The following is a 15583-nucleotide window of genomic DNA, read 5'->3' as shown; positions in this document are numbered from 1 at the left end:
TAACAACATCATCTTTGTTTCCTATCACACAAGAGGGATTGTCCCTTTGTGTCATCTGCCTCCTGTACTTGGAATGCTTTCCCTCCTCATTTTCTTCAAACTCCAGATAATGCTTGCCCACCAAATACTATCCGGTATGAATTTTTCATATACTCTGTATCTAGTGAGGCAGTGGATGGCGGAGTGGGCTGCAGTTGGGAAGAAGTAGGCTCAAATGTGCTTCTGACACAAACTGGTTATTTGACCCTGGACAAATCACTTAAATTCTCAGTATTATCCTGGCCAACTCTCTTAAGGCTAGAAATGGCATAGAAGGTGCATTCTACTTCAGTAGAGGAAGTTATTTACCAGAAACTGTCCAGTGATTCTCAAACTTTTGTCGGGGTTCCTTTAAACTCTTAAAAATTATTGCAGACCCACTAAAGAGTTTTTTGTCCATGTGGTTTATATCTATGTTTACTGTTTTAGAGATTGAAAGTCTCAGTATTATTATGAAGATAATTTTGATCCCATAGATCTCCATGAAAGTGTGTCAGAGACCCCAGGGGCGTCTGGATCACACTTTAGAACTGTTGCTCTACACCAATTAAATTATAGGCACCTTCCAAAAAACCATACATACATAGTTACATGTACATGTGTGTGTATGGGTGTGTGTGTGGAGAGACAGAGACAGAGAATATATGTTATGTGTTGTCTCTTCCAATAGAATGTAGGTTCCTTGGAGCCAGAGATCATTTAATTTTTGTCTTTGTATATCCAGAGCCTGAAACATAGTAGGTCCGTAATAAATAAGTGTTGATTGATTGTGTATATTATTAAATTAATGAGAGGAATAGTTGTCTGGATTCTCTTCTGAATTTCCAAGGAGAGGCCAGATGATTGTGGATCTGCAGAATAATAAGAGCAAAGAGAGGAGATTTTAGGTTGGAGAGAGGGAAGAGGATAGGAAAAAATAGAAAAAATATTTAGGAAAACAGGAATTCAGACTGTGCAGAGAATAGATTTCTTGGATATTGAAAGGTATAAACCCAGTTGAGACCAAGAGTTTAACTTTTTGGGGAAACAAACAGAAGTTTCAAAAAAATCCAAAAGGTCTTTGGCCCACTAGATATCAGGCTAGACAGAAATATTCCAACTGAGTAAAATGGAGTAAAATGTTGTCAGTGAAGTTAGAATGTGTATCTACTTAATGTATCCACGATTGCCACATTTATAGAGATTTTCACTGTCAAAATATAGGTTGGAAAATGTGGCTCAAGATTAAGAAAGGAAAGAAATCCATTGAATTTGGAAAACAGAGAAGAGTCAGAAACAGAGGAGCTGCAGATGAACATTAAGCTTGGTCTAGAATTTATTAGAAAGAAGAGAGTTGGCTAGATTGCATGTTGAAAGCAATACTGTTCTTTAAATCATTCTAAACTGTCACAGAAGAAGTTTTCTTTAATACCAGTATTATTTCGGTAAGACTGCTTGGCATGGTTACATGGAATTCTACCATCTCAGAAGAGTAATGATAAATACCCCAAGGGACAATTAAAAGGGTATGGGCTGAAGAATGTTATCTATGAGGATGAGAAGTGATACAAAAGGCATTATCCAACATATTTGAATCAATCAATTTACAAACATTTATTAAGCGCCTACTGTATGACAAGCTCTATGCTGGGGATATAAGACAGAAGTGAACTGCCTTCCCTCAGGGACATTTTAACAAGGAGCTGACCTCTGCATGTATAAATGTATAAAATACAGAATATATACTAAATAAGTATAATTTTGGTATGGGAGGACCCTAGTGACTGCAGAGATCGTAAAAAAATTCATTAGAAGTTGGAGCTTGAGCTGAGTCTTGAAGGAAAGAGGGCATTCGAGGCATGGGGGTCAGCCAGGACAACAGTGCATAGGGGGAAAGTAGAATGTTGGGTTTGAAAGACTGCAAGTAGGGTTGGTATATCTGTACCTAGAGTATGTGGAGGGAAGTATTATGTAAAAGAATTGAAAAGGAAGGAAGGAAGGAGCTAAGTTGTGAAGACCTTTAAATGTCTAACACAACAACTTTTGTTGGATCCTAGAGGAGATAAAGAGCCAAAGGGGTTTATTGAAGGAAAAAAAGGAAAGAAACAAATATTTGTCAGGTGTTGACTATGTGCCGGACACTATGCTAAAAGCACCTTACAAATATTTTCTCATTTGATCTTTATAACAACTCTATACAGGTGCTATTATTGTCCTCATTTTACAATTAAGGAAATGGAGGCAGACTCTCAGACACTTGCTAGCTGTATGACCCTGGGCAAGTCACTTCTAACACTGTTTGCCTCCATTTCTTCATCTGTAAAATGAGCTAGAAAAGGAAATGGCAAACCACTCCAATATCTTCGCCAAGAAAACCCCACATGGGGTCATGAAGAGTCGAACATGACTCAACAACAAAAACCAGTGCTCAACATTGTGATCAAGTGTATATTTTCTAGGGCTTCATAATTTAAAGGCCCCTGTCTTGGCATCTTTCTGTGTTAAGATGTATATATTTATTCCAGAAAGCAAATGTAAAACTAAAAGCTGATATGGCCTCATAGTATTTCTTATTTATCTCATGCTCTTTGCCTTTGATTCATTTAAAAATTAAAATCTTATTTATTTTTATTCTGATTTTAACATACCACAAATAATACAGATGTTTCCATATGCATGGCAGAACAGAAAAAGAGGATTTTCCATGGAACTACAGATTTCTCTTATGTATCACTAGCTTTTATTTTAAAGTATAAAATAAATGGAACGTACAGCTTCCAAAGCTGTCCTGCTTGTCTGTTAAGTTCTTTTTGATATTATTGTGGCTTTTCTGATCAATATAGAAACAGGAAAACAAGAATCTGACTTGTAAATGGAGACACCCTCTTCTCTTATAGAAGAGAGTTTATATAAAATATAATATTCTATATAATATAATCAAATATATATAATAAATATATATTCTATATAAAATCTCTGTCAGAGAGGTTATATTGAAATCTATCATCATCTTCCCAATGTGCAACGTGAGCCAATGGCTCCACTGAACAGCTGAACACTGAACAGAAATATTATTTGGACAAATATTGCTCTTTTCAGTCTACATTAATATACAGAGCACAGAAAAGTTTATAAGCAAGATAAGTGAAGAAAGTAACCTTCAACTGGAAGTCAGGAGATGTGAGTTCTATCCCTGCTCTGCCACTAACCAGGTGAATGACACAAAGTAAGTCATATCACATCCCTTGGATTCTTGGTTCTCAATTTGTAAAATGATAGGATTGAATGAAATGCCCTCTGAAGTCCCTTCAGGACCTCAGGTTCTGATTTTAAAGAGCTGGTACGGAATGGAGAGTGGACTGGGGGACTTTGCTAATTTAGGTATGTACCTGGTATCTCTTCAACAGGTTAAAAAGGCAGAAGTCTATGAAGAATCAGTAAGCTCCTTCAGGGTGGGCCATAATTAATGTCTTATTCAACTTTGCTATTTACATAAGGTTTTTCACATGGTAGTACTCAGTATTCAATAGCTGGAGATCCTCTACTTGGAAAATTTTATTTCTCCCTATAGAAATGTATACTTAGCACAATGTAATCAGTTGTCCATATTATTTATATTAACAACAGCAACAACTTACAATGTAGCACTTTAAGATTTACAAATAACCTTAAAAGCTCAAAACAATCCAAGGAGATTAATTATGTGAATGTCCTTTTTACATATGAGGAAACATATGAGTTTCAGTAAGATTACATGACATACAAGTAGATATTCAGATAGTTCAATGAATGAATATGTTATCAGCTGGATTGCTTTCCTTTTTTGTGATTGCTCTAATTTTTAAAAATTTTCACTTTCTAAGTTGTATAGATCAGAGAAGCCTCTGTTGAATTTTCATCAAAAAATAATGATGATAATTTAGCCAAAAAAGAAAAAAGTAAAGAGGGTTTATTGCCCTAAATCTGATTTTTATAAATTATGAAAGCAATTTGCTAAAACGAGTTCATGTTTTTACCCGTTCTCCTCTGCTTTGATGATGTTGTTCTCTTTGTTTTGACTGGGATCAATGATTGCCATGTTTGTTTGTTTTTTTAAAAAAAACAACTTGTTGGCAAATCTTGTTGCTGCCAAATCAGCCTTTTTGGGCAGATTTGTTGAAATCTTTTAAAACTGTGAATGTTTTTTCTCTCCTCAGACTCTATCAGGATTGCCAGATCAAGATACTTTCTATGATGTAGTAGATTGTCTGGAGGAGCTCGGCATTGAAGCCATTTCTCAGAGACATTTGAACAAGAAAGGCACAGACTTGGACTTGGTGGAACAATTTAACATCTATGAGGTAACCTAATCTGCCCTTCATTATCCACATGCTAACTCTAAAGATTGAAAGGAAACATAACTTAGGGAAAACTTGGTTATCACTCCTATTTTCTTTTTAAAATATATTTTTATTTAGTTCATTAAATATTTTCCAGTTATATGTGAATTTTTTAACATTCATTTTTTTAAAAAAATTTTGAGTTCTTGCCAGTGATAGAAACATTTGTTACAAGAATCTTCACAGATCTTTTCCATTTTTCATTGTTTCATCTTAGTGCTTTGGGGATAATCTAGGTTACTTTGACCTCTCATTAAACTTTCTTCAAATGTGTTTTTCCCACTTCCACATCTGTGCTATATTCAGTTTAGTTCAACTAACATTTATTAAACACCTACTATGTGCTAGGTACTGTTTTAGGTACTAGGGACACAAAGACAAAACAATTCCATCATCTGAAGAATTTGCATTGTCTTGGGGAGAAACAACTTGTACGCAGATAAATACAAAATTGTTCAAGAAAGGAGAGAATACTAACAACTAAGGGGATCAGGGAAGACTACAGAGGGGAGGTAGCACCCATAAAAGGAGCCTTACAGGAAGGTAAGGATTCTGACATAGATTAAGGAGGAGCTGTGTTCTAAGAAAGGGGGCCCTAATGAAAATGAATGGAAATGGAAGATGGAGTATTGAGTTTGAGCACAAACTAATAGTGCAACTTGTTTGCAACAGAAAATGCATGAAGATGTCTTTCTCATGATATTTCTTGAAAATGAACTTTTTCTTAAAAATATGGATTATCAGAGTCGTTGCTGTCCAATTATTTCAGTTGTGTCTGACTCTTTGTGATCCTATTGGGGGTTTTTTTGGCAAAGATAGCAGAGTGGTTTACCATTTCCTTCTGCAGCTCATTTTACAAATGAGGGTGCTGAGTCAGACAGGGTTAAGCACCTTGCCCAGAATCACGCAGCTAAAAAGTGCCTGAGACCAGATTTCAACTCAGGTCTTCCTGACTCCAGACCCAGTACTCTTTCCACTGTACCACCTAACTGCCCTTCAAAGTCAGTACCATTTAGCAGTTTGTTATAAGGCATTATAAGAGGTGGGTTGATGGTCAAAAAAGGCTATACCATGGATATTATCTCTTAGTGTTCCAGGTTAGAATATCAGTAAAACAAATAAACAAAAAAAACCTGTCTGAAGACATTGGAAGTTTATAGAATCTGAGAAAGTAGGGGGTCTTGTAGGGATAGACCTCCTCAAGGTGAGCAAGTGTTCTCAACCCTAGTCAGGACAAACTCCCTGATATTGGTAGAAATATACTGCTCATAGTTCACAAACCTTCCTTTTTTTTTCAAAAGAGAAGGCCCTTTGTAATTGGTCAAAGTGTGGAAGGAATGGTGTAATTCAAGAAATTTCTACAGGTAGGGAAAAATTTAGGATTGATACTCAAAATAAAGATGCACAGGGAGGATAACACAAATAATAATATTTAGCATTTGTCTGGTGCCTACTAGGCATTGTGTTAAGTGCTTTACAAATATTATTTCACTTGATCCTTACAACAGCCTTGTGAGATAGGTGCTTTTTGTTAACCTTGTTTTACAGTTGAGGAAACTGAGGCAAACAGAGATTGAGTGATTTGTCCAAGATCACACAGTTAGTACATATCTAAGGCCAGCTTTGAATTCTCTGTTCTTGACTCCAAGCCTAGCAGTCTATAGACTTCCTCACCACCTTGCTACAGTGTGTAAAGGGCTGAGATTAAGATAAGACTCTGAAAGTAGGAATCTGGCTTCTCTGTAAATATATATCTCTTCCTATTTCTCCTTTTCCCTCTCTTTTCCTCCCTTATCAAAACTGCCAACCACTGTCATTGATCCGAGACTGTATTCACTATTACCCCTGATCCCCAAGTCTAAAATCTACCATGGGTATCTATTATAATCCAAATTTCTTTGGTAAGAGAAATAATGTAAAATAATATAGTCTAACAAGTGTTTGGTTGGCTTTAACCGAACTTCATTTGTGACATTGTCTGATAACTTTGCCAGGGTTTGTTTGTGTTAGGTTTTTGGTTTTTTGTTTATTTTGGCTTTCTGCAAACCCTTATGGAGTCAAAATATATGGTCAGTTCTTTGTTTTCTCAGTCTTATTTTCCAGGCTTCTTTCAGCCTATCTACCAACTACTAGTATGTAGTTAATGAGGAAATGTCTCCTTCAAGACAATGTAAATGGAATGCTAGCAATTATTTATACCTCAGGGCATTAATTTTTTAAAATTGTGGACATTCTTATCCTGTCTTAACTTTTTGTTCCTATTATCTCACTGTTCTAATAGGCAATTTTCTCATACCCACAGGATCTGAGATTTCATCCTTATGGAGAACTACTAATGTGGGAGCTCCTTTCATTTTGCAGAGTCCAACCCACCTATGTGGGAAAAGGAGAAACAGGAAGAGATATGCACTTAGGCTGAAGCCAGACTCTTGTTTTCCCATAGTCCTTCACTTCTCATCTCAACTTCATTGTAGATAGGGCACATTGGAGAGAGAATTGGGCCTGGAATCAGAAAGATATGAGTTCAAATATGACCTTATTAAGTCTTTAGGAGTTGTCTGAGGCATATAACAGTTAAATAATCTTCCCTAGATCACATAGCTAGTTACTTTGCCAGGCAGCTACATGGGGTAAAAAAAAAAAAAATTTCAATTCTTTAGACACTGGGGAGTTCATTTTCTAATGTCTGGCAGTCTTCCAGGAATATAATGCTAAAGTTAGAGAGGAAGGTGAGATGTGGCTCTTTGCGTTGACCTCTTCATTCTGACATTTTCTAGGATAAAGGCTGCATGTGATGATCAGGCATGTGGTTTCAAGGTCAGAGTAAATGTATCTATTTAGCTTTGGGAATGGGAATTACTTTATACATTTCTTCAGTTTCTGTGCCACTCATATTATTGGGATTGATGAAATTAAGATGAATATCTTAATTCTATTTTTTTAGTTCATTTTCTTCAGCTCATCTTAAATCTAATACTTTGTGATAAAGAATTTGTGGTCATTCCCATATGTTCTATATGAAGATAAATGAAGAGCTTAAAAAATATTGAGCCAAAGGTACAGATTGATTAAAGGCTGTTGACAGAGAAAATGAGAACTTAGATGAGGTGAAATTTAAGAAAGTTATGCAGAGGATGATATTGTTGACAAAAGTGTCCTACTTATCAGGCTCTGTAGAATGCTTCCTATTGAAGAATTAGATACCTATGTAATTTTCCTAATTTTTATACCATTATAGACTAGAAGGAAAAATACCAAAATAAAAATATTTAGGGGCAGACAGAATAGAGGGAAATATAGTTTATTTTTCACAACATAACTGTTATGGAAGTGTTTTGCATGACTACACATGTATAACCTATATCACATTGCTTGCCTTCTCAATAAGGGTAGGTGGGGAAGGGGAAGGGAGAGAATGAGGGACTCAAAGCTTTAAAAATGAATGTTAAAAATTGTTTTTACATGCAATTAGGAAAAAAGATATATAAGCAATTGGGTATAGAAATCTATCGTGCCCTACAGGAAAATAGAAGGGAAGGGGATAAGTGTGTGGGTGGGGAGGGGTGATAGAAGGGAGGGCAGATTAGAGGAAAGGGTAATCAGAATAAACGCTGTCCTGGGGTGAGGAGGATGGAGAAGGGGAGAAAATTTGAAATTCAAAATTTTGTGGAAGTGAATGTTGAAAACTGAAAATAAAAATTTAATTAAACATATTTAGGAGCAATAAGAAAGTTTAATAATAATTATAAACTTTTAAGTTTTGCAAAGTCCTCTCACAAGTCTCCTGTGAGGTAGGTAAGTTATTTCCAGTATAAATATAATAAGTGAAATTATTTCCATTTTATATGTGAGGAATCTAAGGCTCAAAATTGTTAAATGTCAGAAACAAGATTCAAACACAATTCCCCTAAATGTAAGACTGTTGCTTTTCCATTTGGAACTCAGAGTTTTAAAAAGGAACGTTAAAAATTGTTTAAAAATTGAGGAAAAATAAAATACTAAATAAAAGCTTTTTAAAAAGACAATCAACTTGTCTGCCACAATGTAAGTGCCATCACATCCCAGATGTGAGAAGGGGAAAGCAGCAAGTAGAGGAGTGAGGCTGATGCCGTTATTATGGCTCTTGGTCAAAGAGAATGATTGGAGAAACACACTATTTAAGTCTCAAACTTACAAGTATAGTAGAATTAAAAGATATATTGGTAGATAGATAAAAAAAAAAAACTAGGCCTCTGATCTAATCAGTAATGGTAGAATCAAGATCTATTGCTTATTTGCCAATTGATTATAATATACTAGAATATTTTAGTAATATTATAGATACAAAGGGCTCAGTTTTTTAGATCCCTGTAATGGAAATTTCTGGATCTTATCCTGCAGTCTCTGATGTTATATGTTACTGATAAGTTACTGATATGACAACACTACAGATAGATCTTTGAATTACTTTTCCTTTCTGTTAGATAAACACTCTGTGCTTCATTTTTAACTTTAAACATAAGGTATATAATGATAATTGCTTAGAAATCACTAGAATTCCCTATATCAGGTATATAAATATAAGTAAATATATAAATAAATGTCCCCTAAATAAATAAATAAATATTCCCTAAAAATTCCCTGTATCAGGTATAGAAATATATAAATATAAATATCTAAATCCCCAGATTTCCTTTAAATTATAATGCTTGGCTGATTTAGGGAATCCTTGCTTGTTGATAATGTCCCTTGCCATTGCTTGAAATATTAATAAATATGTACCTCTATTAGAACACTAAAAACAAAAAATGACGGCCACTTTTTGCCATGTGTCAATGGTATCACCTTCAAATCAGGGGTCATTAAACAATATATAAAGAATTCCTTCAGGTTGCATGTTGACATGTATTAATATTATCTCTGTTCTAATGTATTTTGTTTATAGTGTTAAATATTTCCCAATTACATTTTAATCTGCTTTTGGATACATTCAGGAGTGTTGCAGGGCTGCATTCACCATGTATTTGCAACTACTGTCCTATTCCACACTTCCTGGTAAATTAGTATTAAACAGTGACCTTTCCCTTTTTCTTCTTTAGATGACACTGAGGCACGAGGATGGTGATGAGAATGCTGACCCTCCCCCCAACGGATGGAAAGATCGGCGAAGGGCTAGTCTGGGTTCAAGTGAACATCGGGGCTTAAATCGACGAAGGAGCCGGAGGCACTCAGTTCAGAGTGTTAAAAGCACTTTATCAGCTCCTACTAGTCCCTGTAACCAGCCAGCTCCTAGCTTCAAGCTCAGCCAAAGCCATCCCGTTGGAGAGCTCAGTGAAAAGTAAGCCCATTTACCCAAAGCTGTGCTGTCCCTCAGATGGTAGCCCTCTGATGGCCAGAGGGAGAGGCGGGGAAGAGATCAGCATACCTCGCCCCTATCTCCACTTGTCAGTGTCATACCCTCTTGGATTCTGGTTCCAACTCAAGAGTTCCTGCCTCCTCTCTCATATAGATCTCTATCTAAAGCATCAGCAGGATTTCTCTCTGAAGCTGTCCAGGGCAGGCAAGAAGGGACGTGGGAGCCTTCATCTTACCAGCCTGACACATTCATTGTTTTGTCTCCATTATGCACTTGGGAATATGTAGCACTTTTGTCAGGTGGGAGAGGTACTTCTGGTCTCCAAGCTAATAATAGACCATGAACTACAATGTTCATATACTTTGGAAAAGCCCTTGTGAAAAGTCTAAAGTCTCTACTGATGTTAGTTTAGTGGATCCTGAGGGAGAACATAAAACCTTCCTCTAGAACTTTCCCTTGCTTGGAAGTGGAAAACTCCAACAAGTCTGTGAGAGATTATGGATCTCGAGGGGTGTAGGGCAGGGAGGTGAAGTTAGAGTGGATATTATAGAAACCACAAATAGTTCAGAAAAGCAGTGGCACACCCAGTGAGTGTTGTTACTTAAGTGCTGATACACTTAAGACTGGATGGCTGTGTCAGACTGTACTTTATGAGACACAACTTTTGTGTGTGTCATGGAGTATGGGTGTGTGTGATGTGTGGTGGCTGGGTGTGCATCTGTATGTATATGAGAAATAATTATTATTTTACATTGTCTGGTACCTAGCTTTGCAGATTAAATTTTTAAAAAAATTTATTTTCTCCCTTCACCAGGGGGTGATGTGGCTCACTCAATATTGAGAAGGCAAGTAGCATGGTCTTATTTGAGGACCTGAAATACCCTCCGTGCTACCTCCAGAATGCACTTCTAATACGATTGTTTGTTTAAAAAGGATATATAATATGTACACGTATTTATATTATATATATATATATATATATATATACACACACACACACACAGACATTGTGAGTCATTTTGTATCGTAGGTAAAGGTTTGCATCTGGAGTCAGAAAACCTTGGGTTCCTATCCTTTTGCCTTCTGGGTGACCATGGGCAAGTAAACTTTCTAAAAGTAGAAGTCATAGCTAATTAGGTTCCATTTTACTGCTCTATCTATCATCATCTTCCTATCTATTTGTCTCTACCATTTCTCTGTTTGTCTGTCTATGGAGATGTTCCATCTCTCAGCTCTGAGAATTTTCTCTATCTGTCCCCCCCCCATGCTTGAAGTGATCTCCTCCATTTCTACCCCCTTCATTTTTAAAAATCTCACCTAAAATCCAGGAAACCTTTCCCAGCCCCAATTCCATTATTTAAAACCATTACTTTAAAAAATGGACTAAAATTCTGTTAATTAAAAACAAGAATTAATTATTTCCTATTTATCCTATATATAGCTTGCTTGTACATTTTTGTTTGCTTGTTGTGAGCCCCTTGAGGGCAGAGACTATCTTTTGCCCCTTTTTGCACCCTCAGAGCTTAGCATAGTGCCTAGCACAATGTAGTTGTTTATCAAATGTTTATGATGGACTGTCATCTATTTGTGTGTATGTATATGTATATATGTACACACATACAATATATGCATATATTATATATATAAATAAGAATTCTTGTTTAATCACTTAATTAGCCTAGTGCAAAAGTTATATGCTTATTTAGGTCATAGGATCATAAAGAAACCTAAAGTTTGAATCATTTAAGAGAAAGCCAAAGTGTCCAAAGCAGGATATCTTACTAGGTATTTGAGAAAGGAGTTGTAAATTCTACGTTAGGCTAAAGGTGGTTTCTGATTTACCTGCATACAGAGGTCTTTTCCATGCCTGATCCCTCTCAAAACTACTTTTCAGGTGCTTTTGTGGTGATCATTCCTGCATTGCAAAGTGTTCCTCTATTTTTAAATATTCCTTCATACAGACTTCCCCACTCCCACTTCGTGTCTCTCCAATGTTCTCCCTCCTCACCGCTGCCTCTCAGCATCTTGAGCTCCCTTTGGGCCTTTGCCCAGGTGCCCCTTCCAGTAGGGATCCTTTCCTGGCAATCCTTTAAATACTCGGGGACAGATACCATCTCCCCCCTTCTTCCTCCCTCACCTTCCAAGTGTTCTCTCGTCCAGACTAATTATCCCTTATTCCTTTGACACATCACCTTATGGAGTCTTTTCACCATTCCTTTTGTCTCTTCGACTCCCTACCCCCAGCTTTTCCTTCTTTCAAGCTATCCTGCACAAAGCTATCACTCATCTTTCTAAAACTGATCACATTGATTAACCTGTTTCTTCCTGAAGTCTTAATTTTTTCATCATGTTCCTTGCTTTTCCTTTTCCTAATTTCTTTCTCTTTCCCTTTCTTTCCTGGTAGGAGTGGGATTAAATAAAAACAAGACCTAGGCAGACAAAACCACAACTGGATTTGATTTGAAAGGAAAAACAAGATTCCAACCCAATATGTATAACCTTTAATTCTTTTAAAGTTATGAGCTGATGATTATGTTCCATGAGCTCACAGCCATGCTACATGAGCAGTAGATGGTGACGACTGAGAACATCTGAATAGTGTTTGGATTGCGGCTTTGGAAGAGGTCAGTTAAGCTGACAGTTTAGCTACTCTGATCCTGGGAGTTTCCAAGAAGCAAAGCGTTCATCAAGTGGAATCCAGTTCAGGCATAGAGACTGCAAAAGCTAGAATATGGAGAATACTTCTGGGATCATCCAGTGGGATAGAGAGGAAGAGATTGGGTCTTTTTATGAGGAGGGTGGCAAAAGAAAGAAAATTATGGATCTCATAATATTTAGCCCTAGAAAGAATTAGTAAACTGAGACTCAGTTAAATGACTTCCCAGGGTACTTTAGTAATAAGAAGCCAAATTGAAATTCACACCTTGGTCTTCTGAACTATAAAGAAGTGCTCTATAGTCACTTGCTTCACTCCTGTGGGAAGGTAGAGGTGGTCACCTTCTCCCTGACACGCTTTTTATTCTGATCTAGACTTGGAAGCTTGAGTTGTCCAGTTGTACCTTTGTCATTTAAACAAAGAGAGGGAACACCCTTTCCACACTTTGAAATAGTGCTGCCTAGTCCCAAATCCCCACTCTTCACCCTGTTGTTTCTCAATGTCTAGGAGGGAGTTGGGCTGTTTAGCTCGTCATATGACAGAGCTAGCTGTCAGTGGAAGAAACTAATTCCAAGCCCCATCCTTCATCTCCCTGACCATCTTTGCTGGAGAAGGCTGGAGACCTGGGTCCCCGCCCATGGTATAAATATCTAAGGTCAAGATAAGGTGAATGTTGGGGTCTTAGGAAGCAGGAGTGCTAGGACTATAGGGATGACACATATTTTGGGGTAAGCTAATCCTTTACTTGTCCTCAGAGGGAATAAGGAGAAAGTTTTGCTTCCTTCCTCCCTAAGCCCAAGGGGGATTGAGGCAAAAAGCTTCACCTTGCCTGTCTTGTGACTCTCAGGGGAAAGCTTTCCTGACTGTTAATTCTCTAGGAGGAACTAAGTAGAGTTCTTTTGACTTTGCTTCCTTTTTAATTGATTCTTTTAATTATTACTTGGTAAAGTTGACTTCAATCGTGTTTTATGTTTCTGCAGGGCTCACTGTATCTTAAACCTTAAACCTGCTATAGTAACCTGGTTTTTCCTTTTCCTAGCTCTGGACCCTCTTTAGATGCTGTTGGTTTCCCTCAGAACCACTGACACTTCTATAGTCTTTTAAGATTTTCAAAGCATTACATAATCTCCTTTGAACTTCACAATTCCATAACATGGGGATTATTATTATCCCTCTCCCCTTTCTCCCTCATTAAGGATAAGGAAAAAAAAGGTAAATTCACTGAGGCTCAGAGATAGTAAGTGATTTACTCAGGGTCACACGGCTGACCTAGTAAGTGCCTGAAGTGGGATTTAAACCCACCTCCTCACGCCTCCAAGCTCAACTCTCTGCTAGCCAAGCCATGCTGTTTCTTTATGAGCCTCTCAGTTCAGTAAAATATTTATCAAGCCCCTCTGGGTACAAAAGATTAAAAAGTTTAGATTTGACATGGACCCTATACGCATGGAATTTACCATCTAATAAGAGAATAAGACATAATATCATGATAAGATAAAGATATCATGTGACAATATGTTCTATAGTTAAGCGCCATGTGAGGTTTGAGGTCATTGTTGACATTATTTAGGGGAGTAACAGGGCAGATTTCATAAAAGAGGCTGCATATGAGTTGGTCATTGAAAGATAAGTAGAAATGCAAGAGATGACAAGAAAGAAGTCATTTTAGGTATGGGAAACAATATGAGGAAAGGTATTAAAATGGAAAAGCATGTTACCTATTTAGCAGCAGAGAGTAGCTCCCTCCATGGAATGCCAATGCCCTATTTCACCATCACCTTTAAAAATTCATTGCAAAGAGATTTAGACTGTGTATTTGTTCTCCCCAAAACTAGCTTTAGAATTATATAAGACTACACAAAATTGGGAACCTCATTCCATCTCATCTCTAGGGATGATCTATTGGTGTTTTTCAGTCATTTTTCATTTCAGTCCAGCTCTTCATGACCCCATTTGGGGTTTTCTTGGCAAAGATACTGGAGTGGTTTGCCATTTCCTTTTCCAGCTCAGCGCTGCCTGAGTGGGGACCCAGCTAGCTGGGTAACCCAGCTCATCCTCTCCTTTCTGTCTCCCTCTCCCCTTCCTTTGGGGCTTTACTGGCTAGATGTCCCTCCCTCCCTTCTTTCCTTCCTTCCTTCCTTCCTTCCTTCCTTCCTTCCTTCCTTCCTTCCTTCCTTCCTTTTCCCAAAACTTTAAAGCCAGTGCCCATGGACCGGACAACAATAGGTCTCTGCCCAAGCACCACTTAATGGTTAGCTTACAGTGATTATCACTAGTAACTGTTTCAGTTGATTTACTTATTTTTTCTTTTGTTCATTAAAAGGGTCATTCCCTGACTACTTCTTAAAGAGGCCTGTTTACTCAATGGTTGTTATCTCCCTCTAAGTGAGTACCTGAAAAGGCCAAGGTCTCCCATTGCATCCTGGGCCATCTCCAGTCATCCTGATAAATATCTGGTCACTGGACTCAGATGGCTCAGGGGGAGAAAGTGAGGTTGGTGACCTTGTACAACCCTCCCTCACTCAAAATAAAGTCAAGTGCAAGTCATGTCATCATTTTTCTTATGTCATGGTCTTCTTCAAAAATAAAGGACGAACACAGACAGACTTTCTATCTCAACTAAGGCAAACAGGATTAAGTCACTTGCCCAGGGTCAAAAAGCTAATAAATGTCTGAGGCCAGATTTGAACTCAGGAAAATGGCCTAGCACTCTATCCATTATGGCACATAGCTGCTCTAGGGATGATCTTAGCAGATTTGAACTCATGAAATAACCTTGACCTAAAGCAGCCCAAACTTCGACCCAAAGGAGTTCAGTGCTCTGAGTGATTTCCTCTGATGTGTCACATCTGCCTTCCAAGTACTGATAGCATAATCTCAGTGCTTCCCCATCAAAACAGTGGTGCTCTTCTTGAGAGTTCTTATACATCTTTAAAATGACATAGAAGAATTTCAAATAGACTTTATAAGCAAACATTGTTTTTGTGCAAATGGCATGAGCCCTTGGGGACAGTGTGTTAAAGAAAGCTAGAGAGCCTTAAAGTTCAATTCATTAAGCATGTATTAAGCATCTACTAAGCTAAGAACACAAAGGCAAAAAAAAAAAAAGCAGCTCCTCTTCTGGGGGAACTTACATCCTATTGAAGGAAAATATATATATGTGTATAAGTAAATAAATATATGCCAAGCAAATATGAG

The 15583-nt window shown here is 37.4% G+C and overlaps 1 protein-coding gene across 1 annotated transcript in view; it reads left to right on the top strand.

Moving 5' to 3' along the window:
• FHOD3 (formin homology 2 domain containing 3) overlaps positions 1-15583 on the top strand; it is a 707140-nt gene that overhangs the window by 495699 nt on the left and 195858 nt on the right. The window contains 2 exon segments of the mRNA XM_072599353.1: positions 4215-4358; positions 9476-9714. Of these exon segments, the coding sequence (XP_072455454.1) occupies positions 4215-4358; positions 9476-9714 (383 nt within the window).

The sequence above is a fragment of the Notamacropus eugenii genome, chromosome 4, assembly GCF_028372415.1.
Source record: "Notamacropus eugenii isolate mMacEug1 chromosome 4, mMacEug1.pri_v2, whole genome shotgun sequence".
NCBI lineage: Eukaryota > Metazoa > Chordata > Mammalia > Diprotodontia > Macropodidae > Notamacropus > Notamacropus eugenii.
The sequence above is the reverse complement of the archived record's forward strand: the minus strand, read 5'-3'. Positions and strand labels throughout refer to the sequence as shown.